This window comes from Schistosoma haematobium, chromosome 1 (genome assembly GCF_000699445.3).
Source record: "Schistosoma haematobium chromosome 1, whole genome shotgun sequence".
NCBI lineage: Eukaryota > Metazoa > Platyhelminthes > Trematoda > Strigeidida > Schistosomatidae > Schistosoma > Schistosoma haematobium.
In genome coordinates, this window is record NC_067196.1 from 77126414 (window position 1) to 77148224 (window position 21811).

Here is a 21811-nt window from a genome sequence, read left to right on the forward strand (position 1 = left end):
CCATCTTTGGCGCCTTCGTGACGTTAGTCTAGCTGTAAAAGGTCGGATCTACAACGCGTCGGTGAGAGCGGTTTTGCTCCATGTTTGTGGAACCTGGCCTCTCCGAGTTGAGGACGTTAGACGACTCTGTGTTCGATCATCGCTGTCTCCGAAGGATTGCTGACATCCAGTGGCAACACCATGTTAGTAATGCAGAGATTCGGCATCGTGTGTTCGGGCACAGAGACGATAATGCAATTGGTATCACCATCTTGAAACACCGACTTCGGTGGCTTGGACATGTTCTACGAATGTCGTCCCAGAGAATTCCACGTCATGCATTATTTGCCGACGCTGGGACTGGTTGGAAAAAGCGGAGAGGTCGTCGGTGTATGACATGGTGTCGTGGGATGGAAGAAAGCTGCAAAGGACTGGCTTCTGTCGGTCCTTCACGACTCCCTGGTTGGGGTCTGAGAGATGGTGCTACACAGTGGCTAGAGACGTTATCAGATATGGCTCAGAATAGAAGCCAGTGGCGATCCTGCTGTAACCTTTTTACTTTCTTCATAAAAAGTGGTTGTATCTCCCTTATCTGAAAGATTTCTTCTGATTGTACCTTTCTGTTCCCCCCATTATTACTATTATTATTACAATACCTTACACCAATCTACTCGTTATTGTTCTTTTTTTTTCTCTTCGAATTCTCATTGTTTTGTGTGGTGCATATATATTTGGTGCCCTCTTGTACCAATATTTGTGTTCAAATAAATAAACAGAATCCAAGTACGAACATGGATTTTATTACACCGTTAGAATGGACAAATAGGTTTATAAAAGCGTTCAAATTTCGTGATCCAAATGCATACTCAGATATTTATAACAAAGCTTACACTTCATATGTTACCAAATCACTCATTTTTCTGTCTCAACTCAACAGAATCCTTGTGAAACTTATGTTGAGTAGATAGTTGTCAAGTATGTCAACAAACGCCACTACGGTACGACTTGAAGAACTGTATTAGACAGGCTATCTCCTGTCGAGCAAACAAAAGAATTTACTTTAACATGTTCATCGTCATAAATCTATTCATTTGATCGATGTGAATTTTCGAGACGTCGCGTAATATATGCCATCATACCTACTTCATTCCTTATTTACAAGAATCCTAGCCAAGATATATTTGCACTAAGTGATAACCATATAACTTATTATTCCTCCCAACCTATCTCTTACAGGTTGACCATGAAAAAAAGTAGTGAAAACCTTAACATGTAGTATTTTACCTGGTAAATAATCAAAAGCACAACCGAACATCACTCTATATTTTTATTTGTTATGTTATTATTGTTATGTGAATGTTTTAAAATATAACAAAACAAAAGCACTAATATTTCAAGTCACGAAACTGTATTTGTTAAACGTCGAAGCGTAACATGTATGAGCAAACGTTCTGTAGATTCTCTCATTTATATTACGAGAACAGGACCACAGTAGAAAGTTATCAGATGAATCTGATAGATGATTATCATCAATAATATCCAATATACCGCTACGATTCAACCAAAAACAAATACCATTCCCGGAAAATGTTAAGTCAGAAATGAGTTATTCGACAAGCTGATCATTATCCTTACACACGAAATTCAGAGAAAAAATACCATTGCACTTTGAACACTTATAGAATAAACAACAGGTTTACTAGAGTAGCTATAAGTCCTAGGTTTTGCTTCGTGCAACTCGACTCCTAATTGAAAAATCTAAAGATCTGAAAAGCAGATTCAGTGAACAACGAGGAATCTAACATAAACTCTGATCGATAAGATCATTTCTGAAGCGGGATTAAAATGTGATTTCTGATGAGGTAGTGTTAATACTACTTAACGGAGAGGTAAGTTATTGGTGATGATGAAAGAAGGCTTACTTGGTAAATAGTCAACTTTTCTGATACTACGACACAGAAATTCATTAAAAAAATCCTTCTTAATTATGTTAGGCAAAGTTCACATATGTTTTAAGACCTAAATTTGATTTGAACATAAATATTGGAAAAAAAGGGGCACTAAATACATAAGCGCTATCCAAGTCACTTGGTTTGTGTGTGGTCTGTGATACTACCCGGGTGCCCAGACCGAAGCAGGTGTTTTGCTTAGAGAGCCACACCCCGAGCCTTCGACCTAAAGGTCTAATCCACAAGACAGTGGAGCATCGTGAGGAGATGCAGTCCCATGGTAGCCGGTGACCAACGACTGGTTCATACGCCATTTGGTTCCGCAAGACACTGAAGCCCATGTGCACCATTGGTTTGGAATCAGAGTTTTCCAACTCCCCTAGGTGGACCTTCCATGTCCACTAACCCAGTTAAAGCGCCAGACATTTGCTTTTCCTCCTCTCAATTTCGTAAACACCCCCGCCACGAGAAGGCAATGAGTAGGACTTCTCTCTTAGTAGCTGTATACATGTGGCCATTTCGAGAGGGAGAGCGGACTCTCCCCCCCCTCGGCCGTACAAGGGCATTCGGGGTTGTAAATTGAACCTAAACGAAATAGAAAATCTATTATGAATAAACATAATCCAGAAATACTTTAACAGATCATAAAAACTAATCAAACAATACACAAAGATTATCGTAAATCCACGAACCACATCATCTAACCGAAAAAGCCCGAGATTAAGTGAATGCAATTACAGTTCCCATTAAACAATACAAAGATTAACACATACAATGAGCAACGAATGTAAACCATCTTATAGATACATATATATTTAGCAAACCACAACAAAATGATTTCGTAAAAATACGTAATAAACACAAAGTGGGAAGCATCAACAGCCATTAGAAAAAAACACCGAATGTGGCACATTGTTATGAAATTATTGTCCAACGGATATCGTTGATGACAGAGATGTGGTTACTGAAGTTACTATCGATGAGGTAACCCCTGATGATGCGGACAAATTGACATCTACTGCCGCTGGAACAATGACAGGCGCGAGAACAGACGAAGCACCAGTTGTTGCAGTATAGTAATAAGTTGCATATGCATCTGCTGTCAAACCAGCCGCACCTGAAGTCGATGTATCCGACTAAAATGGGAACAACAACATAATCAGTTGTCTATACCAAAAATAAATCATTTTTTGAAAAAATTGACTACAAGAAAACGACTTTTAGAAAACAATAGAGAACATGAACGATGATTCGGAACGTATTAAACAGTAACAACAAATGTTACTGATTAAAATTACAATACAAATAGCGATGAAACATATCAAGAACTTACAAAATAAAGATCAGTAATGAAATAGGAGATTGATTGTAATAAAAGTAAACTCATAATAAAAATACTTTGAACTTACCACACCGGGAAGAATTGCAACTGAAGGTGTCATAACGGGTATACCTGTTGGGACAGGAGGTGGAAGCCCAGATGTATTACCAAGAGCGGCAGCCAATGGTTCATATCCTCCAGCAGTGTAATAACCAGCGGCAGTGGATGGATCTGGTGCTGGCGTTCCAACTGAAGCAGCAGCTTCCAAAGCTGATTGGTCAGTATTTAAACAAGGTGTACGACCAACTGGTGCAGCAGAAACTACCATTTCACAGGAATTTGCTCCAATTACTGAACTAACTCTGAGAGAAGTTGTTGGTAAATTTAAAAGATCTGGCAACTGGTAACCACTTATAAGTCTGCTAGCTCCACGAGCAATAGCTGATGTAGTTACACCAGTATTGATTGCATCACAAAGACTCATGTATTCTTCATATGTAGCATTTAACCTAGATTTAAACACGAATCGAAATATTTTAAAGCAAACACTCAAAAAGACTGAGTAAACATTCAATTATAACTGAAAGACCAGTTCATTTTTTGATTACGAAATGAAAACAATGTAACTACGTAATGCTGAACTGGAAACGTAAATTCTGTAATAACATACTGTGAATCAGAAATATGATGTTAATGTGAATAGCTCTTCAAAAACCACAGGTTGTGAATATTGTACTCGCTTTTATTATTGTACCCATCACAGTACACAATGTTTAGTGGGCAGAAAGCGTGCGTCAGACTTTTGGGTTTGTTTACAATAAGCACCATGATGCTACTGACGATTCTCTAAAAATATATGAACTGGTGTTATTTAGTGCTTTCAATTAGATAAATTGGTACTAATTTGTTTGAATTATCAAGTTAGTCTGTAGTATCTAGTTCTATATCGAACCCACATGGGTCATTCTAACTTCCGGACAGGTCAATTTATTCATTCTTCTTGAGTCCCACGTTGACCTAATTAATTATTCGTTTACCAACCTTGACTGTTTTTGTGTGGGCGTGTGTGCACTGCTTATGCTACTCATCACATATCTAGCTTATTTTTGTTCTGATCATAAATATTGAGTAACGCTTGGCTAAATGGAGTTTACTCAGTCGCCATCTTCACTACGCACCATTCCGTTTCGTTTCTCTGATCGTCTGGTTGGATCAACGATTATATGAAATATCCGTATTCAAACTTCATTCTCGTGTTTGGGATATTTGATTCTGTTGTTCACTAACGCGGATTAAGTCAATAAAATATACGAGGGTAGCTGGGATGTATATTTCAATAACAATCAATAAATGATCTAATCGGAGTCAGATAAGAGACTAGACTAAACGTCCGTGGCGTGGTATGGAAGTCGATTCTTAAGGTGCAAAATAGAAGTCTTTAGTTAATCAACAAGACATAAAACGTTAAAAGTATAACTTACCTAGATAAATCAGTATCGAATTCTTCTAAAAATTGTAGCTTACGTTGACAGAAAGCCAATTTGATATGCGCTGGCAAAACTGAATCAATTGTGGCAAGATTAGTGGCTTCAATAAATCCTTCAATATCAACCGGCCTACGTTGGTAGACGATATCGAGTAACTGGGCATACAACCGCTCGTTACGCTTTGATCATAAAAATACAAAACAAGCATTGTGTAACAACGGAAACTAAATCATCTTGATTTATAATACAAATAATGATGTAACGCAATAATTACAGGTAAGATCATGAATTATACACTGAAGATTAAGTGTAGTATATATTCATCTTAACTATGGTAAGTAGATTGATGCTTCAACCAGAAATCCGGTTGAATAAACAGATGACTGAGTCAAATGCAAATCAATAAATCAGGCACATGTTCACATAATCCTTGTCAATTCACAATACATAATAGTTACTGATACTACCCAGCTATTTAAACCTAAGTAGATAGGGTTTTAAACTGGTAGTTAAAATTTGAGTGCTTTAAACAGTAGATTGCCCCTTGACTGAGGTTATTATAAAAAGAACAGCGATAGTTACTCAACCTAATTTAAGACATCATACTGATATCAATATCGAATATTAGTTTATAATAACCCCCTACCCAAAGACAGAAACGTTTAATTCATGTACTGATTGGAACAACAGATACAGCATAGGCAATCTGTGCTATTTAAGTAAACGAACTACTGCGTGACTTAAGGATTTAAGAATAAATCGGTCGAATTTACTACTACCAACGATCAAGATCTTTTATAAATGCAGTGGTCTTAGAAATGAAACAGAATCATACTTCGGAGATAAAAATAAAGAACCACATCCACTGAAAATAATTCTGTTACTGATGTTAACTGAGACCATATGAAAGAATCCTAATGTGTCTAGTTTACAGCTTCAAGTCGTTATGACAAATGTCAAAGTTATAAACTACAGTGTGATTGACAAAAAGACTCACTGGGTCATAATCAATGGCTTCTTTAAGGACTTTAATAGCTGCTTCTTCGCAAGAAATAACGACACGATCCTCGTCCGTAAGTTCCGATGGGGAAGGGGCGTGAATCTCAATTACTTTGTGTCGTCTGTTAAGAAGTATACGTATACGTTCCTCTTCTTCAGCTGTTTGGTCAACCTCAGGAACTGGTTTTGACTCATCCCCTGATACGTCCTCAGCATTTTCTTCATCTTTATCCTCTTTTTCAGAACTCTCATCTTCCAGTTTCGGTTTTTTGCTAGAACTATGCTTTCGCCTCGACTTTTTGCTTTCCCTGTGCCTACGCTTATGATGTTTTTTCTTTTTTTGTGAACAAGGAACAACTAGAATGGGAGGAGAGCCAGATTCATCTAAAGCATCCTCATTTGTGTGCTCATCTTTGTTGGATGTCGTCGTCGCATCCATTGCTGGCTTCTCGGAGCTTTCCCCATCAGTTTCTTCATCCATTGTCACATCGTTATCAGACGAGGCAGCTTCAATATCCGAATCAGATTCACGGTCGCTAGTTAGAGTATTGATTTCTTTTGCTTCATCTGTAATATTTTCTTCATCGACTTTCGTAGCCCCAGGAGATTTGGAAGCTTCATCTGATTTCTCATTGAGGTTATCATTACTTTCTGCTCCCACAATTTTCTCTTTGAGATTAGTTTCTTCGAATTTAGGTAGGTCAATTATCATCGATTCATCCTCTTCCTCTTCATATTTCGTACTGAGCAACAACATCCATACAGGTATTCCGTCTGGGGCTAGTGATTCGTTGCGATGAAACAATCGAGCAAGACGACCAGCAAGAACACCCGCTCCTGCACGAGCTTGTGCTGCAGTAGCAATAGCTTGTGCTACAGTGCGAGAAGCAGTAGCTCCAGAAACGCATTGTGCTACTTTATTTTGCTCCTGAACTAGATAACGAAGCCGATTGATACCGTTGCGCAAACAAGCGATAATATCGAACAGCTGGAAACGAATATAGCAATAACAAAAGTATGTTTATTTCAAAATTATTAAATGAGAATGATAACATAACAGAAACATAGTGTGCAATATCTATGCCACTTATTTCCTGAAAAACACTCATTCTGAGTGTGGATGTAAGTACAACTCAACAAACATGACTAAACCGCTGGGGATTTAAAACTTGAATAGCATGATCAAAGGATCTGTGCCGAAAAGCTGCAATTCCGAAATCAGTCAAAACTCAAATAGTCATTAAAATCAATGAAAACCAGAGAGCACTTAGCTAATGATCGAATGTAACTTGGGCACCAGCGAGTTCATAAGCCCTATCGTAAAAAACCATACAAAGCACATTTGATAACCACTGTAAGCAAAATTCGAGAGTCGCTCTTATATGTAATACCTCCATCTCAGTGACTATCTCGAACGACGAAAAATATTAATACTACATCATACGAAGTGATCACCATAAACTGTGGATGTTTAGAAAAAACAATTTAGCTTTATAAGGGTAGACCAAATAATAATCAATAATTGTGCATGTACCACTAGTTAAAAATATCTAAACAATGACAAAAATAAACAATGACCCTATTAATATCTGAATCCAACAATTTTTATGATTAGATGAAATTCTTCTATACCTATTACCACTGTGTGCCCACATTAAAGACAGACTGATTATTCAAATGTCACCTTATGATTGCTTGCTAATAGTCATGTTAGTACACGTAAGCTACGTGGCTAGGGTCGTACAATTATTATAACCAATGTTTGAAGGCGTTGACAGGCGACTCAGAATCGGTCGAAATGGCGTAGATGTATTCAATATTTCTCTTCCCTTAGATCTCATATGGCGAGGATTGGCAAACCAAGGGTCGCATTCCTACAACTGAAGAACACATCGAACTCAAAACAACTGTCAACCAATATCAAAGTCACCATCTTCAACACGAACATCAAAACAGTTCTACTGTACGGAGCTGAAACTTGGACAACTACTACAACCATCATCAAAAAGGCACAAGTATTTATAAATAATTGTCTACTTAAGATACTCAATATCCGTTGGCCGGATATCATCAGCAACAGCCTACTGTGTGAGAGAACAAAACAACTTCCAGTTGAGAAGGAAATTAAGAAGAGACAATGGAAGTGGATAGGACATATATTGAGGAAATAATCAAACTGCATCACGAAGCAAGCAATAACTTGGAATCCTGAAGGAAAACGGAAAAGAAGAAGACCAAAGAACACATTGCGTCAGGAATCGGAAGCAGACATGAAAAGAATGAATAACAACTGGAAAGGATTGCTCAGGACAGAGTTGGATGGAGAATGCTGGTGGGCGGCCTACGCTTCTCCACGAGGGGTAATAGGCGTAAGATGATCTCATTTATTTTATATTATCCTACACTTTTCTGTCTCACAACTTCATTCTCTTTTTCTCAGATCATGTCTCTACTTAATCTTTTTCCATTACAAATGATATTGTTATTATTCCTTTTATATTAACATTTTTTATCGATAATTTCATTTTGATGTGTTGAGTTCAATTTTCCTTATAACTGACCGGCTGGCTTGCTACTAGAGAATAATTAACTGTCAGTTACATTCAAATACATCGAGTATGTTTTGGACAAAAAGAAGTACAGATAATATATCAAATGCACTACAATATTGGCTGTAGGAAATGTATCTCAGATTATTGTTCTCTGTCGCATCATTATAAAAAGATTTTCCGGAATAAAAGGGTTTCTGTTAACATTGTTACAATGCATCAATATAAATATAAAATACATAAAAACAAATAAAAAGAATTTCTATACTCCATAAATAAGACTGAAAAACAGAACATATTCAATTCTAAAACTTACTGGTTTCCCTGCTCTTCTTAAAGCATCTGCTCGTCTACAACATACAAGAGCACTATCCGTTAAGCGTTTCTCTAAGTCTGTCAAAATATCGAGACAAGTAAGGACTTCGAATTTTTGAGGATTATCTAAACATGCAGGATATCTATCCTCGAAACAACCCCAATGCCAATGAATTGTTGGCTTGTATGGTAAATGAGTGATACAAGCACGTCGCCATACTTCACGTGCAGCAGATATATCTCCTTCAGTATACTAAAATAAAAACAAATGCGTTCAATCATCATCCACAATTTCAAACGCAACGTCATAAGTTATGCAACTTGTACACAATGTCACTCCCCTCCACAGAATTTTCCATGATTTACTGTTCGTGCTCTTTTCAAAATGATAAAAGGAATTGTGTGTGTGAAATTTACTGTTTAACACTGCACGAAAAAATCTTAATGTACGTAAATTGGTTACAAGACAATAATCTAGATTATGATTTAGTTCACTAGATTTACTGAAAATTATTAGTCGAAAAGCATAACATTATCTAAATAAGCTTGATGTTATATTTCAATAGAACCTCTGGATACGGATGTGTATATGTGCATCCATAAACTTGAAATACTATGGGATTCAAACCCGTATTGCTTCTAGGCACAGTCAAACAAGTTATTTTCCTGTTAACTCTGTGCATCACTTTGAAATCAAAATCTGAGTAAAATCAACAGAGAAACTAAACGAGGAGAAACTGGACAACCTTAACAGGATTGAATGCTTCGAAAAGAAAGTATCATCAATAACGTAAAAAAATAAGACTATGTAACTAAAGCATAGAACAAATGATTGTAAAATACAATACAAAACAATAAACCGTAAATGTAACTGGACACTATTTTAAAACAATAAAATATATGTAAATTTTAAAAGTTCTAAAATAAAATAATACCTCTAAATATTTTGCATAACGTATCCAAAAGTGTTCATATAGAGCACAAGCAACAAGACAACGCTCATAAAGAACACGAACACGACGTTTAGCAAGTTTTACTTCAGGATATTCAAGAACAGCTTCTTCTAATTTATCATCAGATAACTGATTAGTCACTTTTATTTGTTCTCTTATATGTGAAATTACAGTTCCAGCTTCTGCTTCTTCAAAACTTAAATATTCAGCCCAGTTATTTAGTTGCACTTCTTCAAGAGGTTTCACATGGAAATATGGACGTCGGATCTAAACAATACACAAAGACACATAAAGACATAAAATCAACTCAACACACTCAAAATCAAAATCTTTGTTTTGGTTATTTATGCTCTGAAGAAATGGCATACACTGAGTTACAAAACGTCATAAAATCTCATTTTTCTACTGATTGATTTATTTATAACAATTTACCTAATGCTCAATTTATTCAAAACTACCAAATCAAACCTTGGTAATGATAGCAACAAACAGAACACTTAAAAATTTGTAATAAGTCAGAAATAACGAATATATGACATACCTTTTCTTCAAAATACCACCGCCGCATAATCTGCATATAAGTTGCCCGATAAATTTGTTCACGCGAATCAATTATCATTTGTCGTACAGATGCCCTGACAGAATCTGTTATCTAGGAAAATAGTGGTTTGGCGAATATGTAAATATAAATTTAAGGAAAAATGTTATACTACTCAGCACAAATATTAAGCATTTCAATTTCTATAATGAAACATAAACTTAGTAGTTTGACAAACAGATGAAATTGTACCCATTGCGATTGAGTGTAATCTAATGAAAAAATTAAAACCTAAATGGTATACGAAATTTATAGGTAAATTATGTGTTTCTTTGGGGTTGACAATAACGAATACAAGAATACACTACTTCTATACAAATATAAGCAGCAAACTAATATAAAAATGTTCTATACTATATAAGAACAAGCCTACAGAAGTAGTAAAATACAAGAGGAATTATCTATTCACTTCAGGGGTCCATTCATTTCAAGCGCATTCGTGGTTTTGCGCACAAAATGAATACGATTTCCAATTCTTTGAATTAAAAAAACAGATAACAATTTACCCAACAAGTAAAGAGTATTAGCTACTCACTATTAATATCCCCTTAATACCAATTAGCTAGTGTTTGCGTCATACTACTATATACGGGAGACGGTGATGAAAATACATATAGTAACTATGCTGTATATGACTCGTGTACACAGTTTGATCCTACAAATGACAGTATTAACCCGAGTTGATTAATTAGCAATAAATACAGCCTAGTAACTAAGTAAATACTTATGTACACAGGGTTGAATCAAAATTAATATATGAGAACTAGATATACTATCCGGGTTAGACGAAATAAAATAAGTAGAGCAGCTAAGTGGACAGGTCAAACAATTGAGCTACACCAGCCGAAGTATATCAATAGTAACTGATTGCAGTTAGGAATGAAATAAACACAAACTAAGTTGCTAGTAGATCCACATGAATCCCGTCTACGGTTAGTGTTAGTCCCTACCCCGGGTAAACGAGGAGTGTTGGGTGTAGGGTTGGTAACCACACCTGTTAAGAAGGAACCCCGTTACAAAAACAGCTATCTACACAAGATACTCCACATTCATTGGTCAGAGACCAGTAATAACCTACTCTGATGGAGACTGCTAGCTGAGGAGAAAATTAAGAAAACACGTTGAGAATGGATATGATACATTGCAGAAACCACCAAACTGCAGCGCAAGACAAGCCCTAAACTCGCATCCTCGAGGGAAAGAATTGGAGGCTGATATCAAGGTCAGGAATACCACCTGATAACAACTAGAAAGAAGAACCTATAAGAGAGTTGATTAGAGATTTCTGGTTGGCAACCTATGCTCCAAAAGTGTTAATACAACCTCAAATACTGTAAATATGGCGTTATACTTAGCCTCAATAGGCAACTAATTGCAACTACTGCAGTGTTGAATCAACTAGCAACCTACTCTTGATAAAATAGGCGGCAAAGTATAATGTACATTGGAAACAACACCATCCAATCAGTGATTCCTCTAGAAGCTAGGATCTGCTAATATCACTAAAAGCTTCACAATTAATCCGACAATTAACAACTTATTCAAATTCAAATTCACAAGCAGAGAGCTACGTAGATGTATTAATTAATGAGTTGAATTTCCAAATGATATAGTAATCTAAACACTCGGAACTAACTTCTGATTAGAATATGAAAATATATCAACCGCAAGCTGAAATAATGGGCTGGCTACGACTACATTTCAAATGGTTTTATGAAATCCTGGACCTATGTGGAATGTCCCAAAAGCGAATAATGAATTAACAACCTACAAGTAAGAATTACTATTCACCAGACTTATATGAAAGCGTAACATTATATCATATCCGGAACAAAAATGTAAATCATGAAAGAGACGAACTCCTGAATCCCATTACTAAGAAAATCTCCGGGAATATACATTGATTAATTCTAAAAACGAACCATTATCCACCCAAAAAAGTGGCTTCACACCTAATGTACCACTATCGGTTGTAGCAGAATAAAACAACACAAACAAACTTCTGTATTTCATACAACTTAGTATTAAAATAAATTTGAGAAAAAATACAATTAAAGAATTGTCAATAAATTTCATACTTCGATCACTGGCTTTGTAGATCCTAAAATTGGTGGTTCCAACTCATCACTAATGTCTCCTGTTGATTGTTCAAGCGAAATAGGCTTACCAGTAGCCGCTGAAATTTGTGACACCATACTTGCAAACTCATTTTTAGACAGTATATCCTCAGGACGATTTTCCTCTACTAATTTATTGAAACTGATATTGAAAACAACAACAATAAAAATGATTGCCAACGTAACTCAAAAAGTGCCTTTTAAAATGTAAGGACAAAATACGTACCGGAATTTAAGATTTCACGTGGGTAATTTCTGCTCTCTATATTTTATGAACCAGTCTTTCCTGACCACCATGGAACACAAACAAAATAAACCTACTAAGTATAGACGATGAAAAATCGCAACTTGAAAGCAATGTCTGAATTCTTTAACCTAGTAGTTGGTGTTAAACAGTGGTCTATACCGAGTCTGAGGAACATAAGTACTTTGACCAGCTAACAATAAACTTGACGGATTTAGCGGTTGACATAAAATGACTGTTTGCCATATATAAACTTATGGTACTTGTGGTTTCAGAAAGATACTCAAATATCAGTCAAGGATCGACTTTGTCGTTAACAGGAAGCTGTATAACTTTTTCTTCGTAAGATATCACTATTAAAAGTGGAGAAAGTGTAAATATCTAAAGGTTTTAAAACTCAATTCCTTCAAATATTTTTTTTCGAAAAACGTCTAGCTAACAAGCGAGTAATATTGGGAATAGATGTGGTGTTATTTAAACGAGATAAATCAGTTAATAAACTTGTAGGCCTGGATTGATAAGTGGTTTAGAAATACGTAACACAAATTAATATTTCTCAACCTCAACTCCTACACCTGAGTCCGAGAAGTCAAACTTATTTCGAGGAGGGAAAGGTGATGCTTTGAGCCAATCAGAAACCAGTCAAATGACAAGTGCACAAGATTAGCCAAGAAATGGTTTGCATACACTACTGAAGACTTAATTTTCTAAGGGGAAGATTATATATATATATATATATATATATATATATATATATATATATATATATATATATATATATATATATATATATATGACTTAGTATGCATTCCTAACTCAGTTACCCAATAAAAGCTTCCTTCTCACGTATGCAGCCGGTCCGAATCGTGCGTAGGAAGCTTAGGTATCAGAATCAGACAAAGAACAACTTAATAAATAGCAAGTCCCCACATCCTTTTGAGATTGATAGATAGTCAGAATGGATATAGATCAGATAAAAAAGTGGTATGAATCACCAAATTGAGAAATGTGATTTTGGTACTGAATGGTTACAGTAAGTTAGCATGGAACTTAAAATGCATGTACCATGGCACTCATCATCAATGCGGAATACGTGATCACTTGTCCCACAACCTTGTGTATCGCGATTTGAATAACTTTATTCAGTGGCCACACAGAAAACTTGGTTGACAGGACGTTTTTCATTTTACCTACTGAAAACCATAAAGCTGGTTACGTTCTAATGGTAGGGTAATTAAATTATAAGCGTTCAAAGCATAATCTAAGCTATTGTTAAAATCGGCGTCAGACACTTTGTGTAGCACAACTAAGATCAAGTCATTATGTCACTCTCAATATCGCTCCAAATGTTGAGCACTTCATTGTTTGAATCTATTTTTCTTTTTCTAGGCATTTTCTGTTATCGAATATTAAAAATCTTATGCGAATTTTGCTTTGAGGAATACAGCAACCCGAACTCATGAACGGTTGCACATAGTTTTCCAAGGACTTTTAAGACAGAATGTGATCTTGTATAGGCAAAATAACTAGGACAGTAACATGAATGTAATGAAGTGAAATTCAGGCAACAACCGTTGTGATAAACTAAACCAACCTGTCCCAATTTTGAAAGTAAAGTTGAGTTGGGATTGATAATAAACGAGCATATATATTCGCAGCATTAACTAGTCGATTGTGTCCACTTTCCCAGCTGATATAGTGCTCCCACAAGGCATCAGAACGAAATTCAAGCCCAGCAGAATCCACTGCAGATTCATAGAGACTGAAATACATAAGAATCATATTGATTAATAAAGGGTTTGCGTACACTGAACTAAAAGCTACAACGAAAAGCATTATAACAAATGTGCATACAACAGAAAAAGAATAAACCACTGACCTGCGCATTTTAGTTTCATAGTCATCATGCGTATGGTAGTATTCAGTGGCAGCGTCCAAATAGGCCGTCCAGAGGTCAACACTCAAAGGTATGGTCTTAACTCCCATTTCGTAAACCTGACCAGAAATACAAACCGATCCATTTAAAATAGCATTAATGACTCTTAAAAGCAATAAAACAAGGAAAATGTGCTCTCAAAGGTCTGACTACTTCTAAAAAACTATATAAAGATTACAACAAGCTATTGTCTTCAGTAATAATTACAAACTACACATCACTAAAATGTAGTTAAGAGAGCCGAAGCTAACTACCAAGTAACTGAAGATATTGTTTTCTTGCGCTTTGAAAAGCTTGCCACAAATAAATTCTCACAAGGAAAAATCTCGTGGAAAAATTCAGTAAATTATTGGTGAATATGTCTTAAGTTGAGTGAGTTGGTATTCTAAGTAAGCGATTTCCAAACAGTAACGTAAAGGACACAACTTTATTCCACTTACTTTATTCTGAGTGGTTAAATAGAAGCATATGATTTTAAAGAACAATTATTTGGACGGATCGTTCTTTGAAACGTCTTACATTAAAGCATATGATTTTGCCACTCAGTTATACCCAGCCTAAAACCTGGAACGTTTGTTCCAGTCGAACTCCAACAACTTATATCAACACCGAGACAATAAACAAAATGAAAAGTAAAAGGGAAATCATGTCAACTGCAGTGTAAAGTTACCCATAAAACATACTTCGAAAGAAATGAGACGGAATCCCACTCGACGCAAGATTTGGGTAAGAATGTCGAATGAATAAAACCATGTCAGTGTACCCGATTCTAGGCTAATTTACCTAATATTTCTAACCAACAACACTTTGTGCAAAAAATAGAACTTAAGAACTAGTAATAAAATAATGTTATATTTGTTTTATCCAGAGTGAATACTTTATTTACTCTATATTGGTTTACATTAATCCACAAAACGTCACCAATTCAGACTTCTACCCATTGGGATATTAAAAATATATATCATTTTAGGATTACCTTTCTACCTAATGATCAATTTCCTTGAAACTATCAAGTTCAATCTTAGAATTGATACCTACCTAAGGACTAGTAAAAGGATCCGTGAATCAACGTGCCATATACTAGGCAAAAACAGTGCCTAATATATCAGCCTGAGCGACTCCTTGTATCGAATACTCCTGTAACAAAATGCCTATTTAAACAAAATCTGCAACAATTTAATGAATAACCGGCCAGCAATTTGGAAGCATTCCTACAAAGGAAATGACATTGTGTCAACTAAATTATAACAACCTGTAGCTCTTCTAGGGTTACTGAGGTTCCAAGCCAACACAAAAGAGGAGGGTTGAGAATGAAATCAGCAACCCCATCCCATAGAAAACAACTTTGCTAAAAAAACGCTAACCAAAAAAAGTTAAACCATTTAAACCCTGCCCTCCGAGTTAAAAAAAAACCTTCATTCACGAGAATTATGACGCCTCACGGTGAAAGCCGAGATTCTTCAGAAGTCACGAGGTCGACGACCATTCTAACAACCAGAGCAACAATTGATATAGGTACATGGATTGTCCGAACAATGTGGGAGACTAGGAGGACTAGTCAAATAGCAACGAAAATGAGAAGATATAACCTAGCGGTGCTCTAAATCAGTGAAACCCATCGGATACACGCTGGACAGAAAACATTAGCTTCGAGAGAGATACTGCTCTACTCTGCGCACGAAGAAGAAAATGCTCCGCACACGCAGAAGGTTGCAATAATGCTGTCCAAAGAAGCACGTGAAGATCTTATAGAATGGGAATTTCATGGTTTCTGATTCATCAAAGCATCCTTCAAAGCAAAGAAGGAGATAATCACAATGAATGTTATCCAGTGTCATGCGTCCACCAATGATAGTAGTGAAGAAGATAAAGATCAGTTTTACGAGAGGCTTCAGTCGGTCGTGGAGAAATACCCAAGAAGGGACCTGATCATCCTGATGAGAGATCTGAACGCCAAAGTCAGGGTGGACAACACCGGGTATGAAGATGTCATGAGACGACGTGGACTGACTAGAAGAAAGGAACGAGAATGGTGAGGGATTCGCAAATTTATGTGCATCTAACAGAATGGTTATTGGCTGCACAATATTCGCCCTTAAGCACATACACAAACTACATAGATCTCACCGAATTACACTACACATAATCAGAAGGATCATATTTGCATCACTAAGATGTTCAGAAGGTCAATGGAATACGTGAGAATCAGGAGAGGAGCTGACATATATTCAGATAACCATCTATCTGATGTTCACCAAGATGAGACTGAAGCTAGAGAAACAATGGACAACAGGATAAACAGCATTGTAAAGGTTCAATACAGCCCTCCTTCGAGATACTGACAGACGCAACCGATCCATGATAGCTCTCAGCAACAGGTTCCGAGCCTTACAAGATCTATCGAAAGAAGAAACTATTATGGAGGAAAATTGGAAATGGATCAAATAAACACTAACATCAACGAGCCAGCAGCTGCCTGGTTGCAAGAAGCACCTTCGTAAGGAATGGATCTCTACTGAAATCCTGGGCAGGATTCAAGCAGGTAAGAACAAGAAGACAGCAACTAACTACAAACGAATAAGAGCAGAGAAAAGAAAGGTATAGACCAAATACACAGCAGCAAACAAGCAAGTGTGTGCGGCCTATGCTCCTCAACGTGGGGTAACGGGCGTATGCAAGCAAGCGAGTGAAGAGGAGAATTAGAGCCGACAAGCCGAAATACGTGTAAGACCTATCAGTGATAGTGGAAAAAGTAACTCTTTACATTCACTTATGTCAATTGTTCCACACTATTTCTTACCTCAATGTAAAATTCTAATACATATTTGGTTGTTGCTTCAGGACTGGTCTGCGTCAACACCTGAACTAAGGATAGGGAGTGAAGTAGTCGAACGCGATGACAACTTATCTTGGAAGTCTGATCAGCCTTAATGGGTTGGTGTCTGATGAAATCTCAGCACGGATTCGAAAAGCTCGTTCGGCTTTTACCAACTTACGTGACCTATGGTGAAGGAGAGATATCTGTCTATCAATTAAGGGACGAGAATACTGCGCGGCAGTTTGTTCTGTTTTACTTTGCGGTTGCGAAACGTGGCCATTAGGAGTAGAAGATACTCGTAAGTCACTAGTATTTGGTCACAGATGTCTTAGAAATATTGCTCGCATCTACTGGGATCAGAGGGTAAGTAATAGCGAGGTTAGACGTAGAGTATTAGGAAATGGTGGTAAATCAGTTGATGAGGTTGTGAATCTTCATCGACTGAGATGGTTGGGCCACGTGTTACGTATGCCTGAACACCGATTACCACGACGTGCAATGCTAACGGGTGTTAGAGATGGTTGGAAGAGAATTAGGGGCGGCCAAACCAAAATGTGGCATCAGTACTTGAAGTCACTAATTTCGATTCTTAGCCATATTAGTAGATGCAGATTACTTGGTTGGGGTCCGCGTGACTATCGTAACCCATGATTGGAGACTCTGTGTGACATGGCTTAGAAACGATCACAATGGCATAGGTTTATACACTTTCTTTCTTACCTTAAACTATGAGATTAAAATTATTTCATATCTTTCTTCCTACGAACTAATTCTTTCTTTCTGTACTATATCCTTACATAAAATCTTTCCCTTATATATTGCATCATTGAATTAACTGCTTCTATGGACCCGGTATTCGTCTCGCTGTGCTAATGAGGTGTGGCAACTTGGACCGATGAATGTGTGTGCCTGGTCCAACGTTGTAACTGACTGACTGGCTGTAAGCAGCTGAGAAACCACGAAATATAGTGGATTCATACTATTGTGCATCAATGTTTGTTCTGGCTTTATTTAAATTCATAAAGGGAACTAATCGCATGAAAGCAACACCCTCGAATACAACACGGAGAACACTAGACCAATCACACTTGTTGGAGAAACTCTGGAAAAGACAGAAACTTTCAGGTATCTGGACAGCATCATCGATGAACAAGGAGGATCTGATGTAGATGTAAAGTCAGGGATTGGCAAAGTAAGGACAGCATTCATACAGTTGAAAAATATACTGAACTCAAAACAACTGTCTGCCAACCAACATCAAAGTCACAATCTTCAATACAAAATTCAGGACAGTTCTACTGTACGGAGCTGAAACTTGGACAACTACTACAACCATCATCAAAAAGGTACAAGTATTTATAAATAATTGTCTACTTAAGATACTCAATATCCGTTGGCCGGATATCATCAGCAACAGCCTACTGTGTGAGAGAACAAAACAACTTCCAGTTGAGAAGGAAATTAAGAAGAGACAATGGAAGTGGATAGGACATATATTGAGGAAATAATCAAACTGCATCACGAAGCAAGCAATAACTTGGAATCCTGAAGGAAAACGGAAAAGAAGAAGACCAAAGAACACATTGCGTCAGGAATTGGAAGCAAACATGAAAAGAATGAATAACAACTGGAAAGGATTGCTCAGGACAGAGTTGGATGGAGAATGCTGGTGGGCGGTCTATGCTTCTCCACGAGGTGCAACAGGCGTAAGTAAACTGCATTTTAATAAGGGTTGAAAAGTACATAAGTTTCCTACATAAGTGTAAAGACTGCTTATGACACCCTAGTTTATATTTATTAAATATAAAAGTCTTTACTGAAAAAACTATCAAGCTGGTGTCACGAGTTGGAATAACTGGTGACAAGGGTTTAAATCCCAGTTAAACTCGCAAACGCATCAATACACATAACTGACGTGTCCTGATTTTAATGAACACTAAAAAATATCAGGCATTAATATATGTGGGAAAACATGAAAGTAATTCAGATAATTTCGTATTGACGTTGCAAATTATGAAGTGGGAATCATTAACTAATAAATAAGATACCCCGGCGTTGCGACTAGCATTAACTATACACATTACGGATTACTACATTTTTAATTGTGCAAACTAAAAACGGGAGTGGTTGTAATCGTTCAAAAGTATATTGGCTCTTAATATTGTTTGTAGTATATTTATCCATAAATATTACCACGAATAGTCTCGGTGAAAGTTTATTGTTTAATAAAATTTGTCACTTGAATTTTTGTCATTTCAGGTACTCTGCTAATTTTTTTAAATAATATTCTTAATTTTCTTGCATCATAAAGGTTGCAAATGCTTTTCCCCTTTTTGATTTTTAGTTGGTGGCGTTTGTGAAGCCCTTCAACTTGCAGTCGCAACTTCCAGCCACATCCCACTTACTTTGCTTTGGGTAACCGGTAGTACCACTACTCAGAATACTTAGTGAGGGTCAAACCAAGCACACAAACATGTACCTGGTAATGAGTTAAATTACTAAGTAATGATTAGTTTTTCAAGGTGAAGTGTACGACGTGCTTCTTCCTAGTTGGAGGTGGCAAGTGGTTGTGGTAGATGATATCAGAAATGGATACACCGGCCTCATATTTACCAAATAATGTGTCGCAAGCCAAATCTTCATCTAGATTATGTCTGTTGCAACAATAATGCTGGTTCGAAGGCAAACCAACTAGTTCAAGATTTTCTCACCATCAACATGAGGTAACAACTAAAGATTTCTGGACACCCAGAAATGAAGAGATGAAACTAACTACCAGTACAACCCTTTTGTGAAACGTGAAGACCACCTTTAGCAAACAAACGGAAGTGATTATGACCCAAAGCGAATCAGAGGACTTATCTGAACCACCTTATTTTCGATTACGTCCAGTGTTTACATAAGATAACTGAAAACTAATAAGAGAAAGGATTTTAATGGCACAGGTTATCAGTGATGCAAGAGTCGGAAGAACAATGTAACGCTTTGACCCTGCGATTAATTGATATGAAAAACCATTTAAATGTAGTGTATACACCTTTGAAACGTCATTTCCCTAGTGCATCTATCAAGACCAATACCTAGACCACCTCAATCCCTTATTGTCATACGGTAATTTGAAATCTGTAATTGATAAATTACATTCTGACTATTTGGGTGAATTTTCCCTTTACAAATTGCCAGCAGTATTTATCAGCAAGAAATATACGTAAATAGCTAAAACTTATTATTTCTGGTTTTAGTGAAATAAAATAGAATTTTGCAACCATAATCAACTCATTCACCAAGTACTTGAACTAATACCCTGTAGCCCCACCTAAGGTAAGATGTGCGGTGTTCAAAACTTGGACAAATGCACCGAGAGCCTGTTTTCTAGTAAGGTTCATTAACCAAAAGTGTCACTGCTGCTGTTTGCTTGCGATTCTGTCATTACAATAATCTTAAAGTATGCGATTATACGAAACGCGCTACAGATTGTACAGCTGTCGTGATACACGTTTGATCGAAAGCACTTGAAAAGTCTTCAGTCTTCCGATTTTTGTGTAGTATCTTAATTACAAACAACAATACAGACACAGTGAAAAACGTATTTAGTCAAATTACGTAGGTGATCAAAAGTTTCTTACTTGTAAACACTTTTCCTTATTTCCTTTATGGCGTTCCATATCAGCGAACTTTTTCCAATAACCATAGCAATATGGGAAACGTTTGAAAAAAGCATCAAAGGCTTGTCTAGCATACTCAATATTTTGCTAAAGATATTCGGTGACATATATGTATTACCTGTTTTTCAACGAGATCCAAAAGGCTTATCCAAACTGAAAATTCAGTCGGATTGTCTTGTGCTTTCCTCCACAACTTATGAAAAGACATGGGTAATGAACAGTAGATTTGAAATGGACAGAACAGCCAGCGGTGGGCAAATGACCTAGTCTTTACAATTAGAGCGCTGAAGAGATAACATCCCTTTTCAATAGACAATAAAAGTGATGTATTCTGCATTTTCGAGTGATTTTCCGTACATTTGATGTGTTCCTAGCGCATATAGAACCGTGCTTTGAACTTAGGATTTCATTACAGTTATCTAAAGTTATCTACAAATATCTATGAACATGCAACTGTTAAGCAACTTATCTTGTGGGATGAAAAAATAGATATACTGGTATTTTAAACTTTAAATAAAGTCCTTGGTGTAAGTTATGCTCTTGTATATATGATCCATGCACTAAATGATCGGCGAAATGGTCGATATTACACATACATTGTTGATTGAAGGGCAGGTGTGTTAAAAACAAATATATGGGTATCATATTTCATAATTATCCTCTTTAAATGAGACTCTTTACTAGGCTTAAAACATAACGTATACTGTTACTCAGATTATCAGTTCTAGCTTCCGGGTAGATCTTAGTAAATCAAACAGCATGTAGCGGCAAATAAACCCCCAAAATATAGTTATATAAGTCTTCGACATTTGATAATAACCGCATTAGTTTTGATGAACTCAGTCAGCTGAAGGCTCTCTACCACTTATTCTCACTAGATC

The 21811-nt window shown here is 36.6% G+C and overlaps 1 protein-coding gene across 1 annotated transcript; it reads right to left on the reverse strand.

Moving 5' to 3' along the window:
- Nucleotides 1-1559: 1559 nt before the first annotated feature.
- On the reverse strand, nucleotides 1560-21345 carry PRPF39 (PRP39 pre-mRNA processing factor 39). Its single transcript, XM_051209728.1, has 12 exons — nucleotides 21049-21345; nucleotides 20892-21017; nucleotides 14391-14506; nucleotides 14106-14273; nucleotides 12229-12409; nucleotides 10094-10204; nucleotides 9535-9819; nucleotides 8601-8852; nucleotides 5734-6723; nucleotides 4731-4915; nucleotides 3338-3758; nucleotides 1560-3064 (listed from the first exon to the last, which is right to left on the reverse strand). The coding sequence occupies exons 1-12, from the start codon at nucleotides 21265-21267 to the stop codon at nucleotides 2852-2854; spliced, it is 3267 nt and encodes a 1088-aa protein (XP_051075185.1). The 5' UTR covers nucleotides 21268-21345; the 3' UTR covers nucleotides 1560-2851.
- Between the last annotated feature and the right edge of the window lie 466 nt (nucleotides 21346-21811).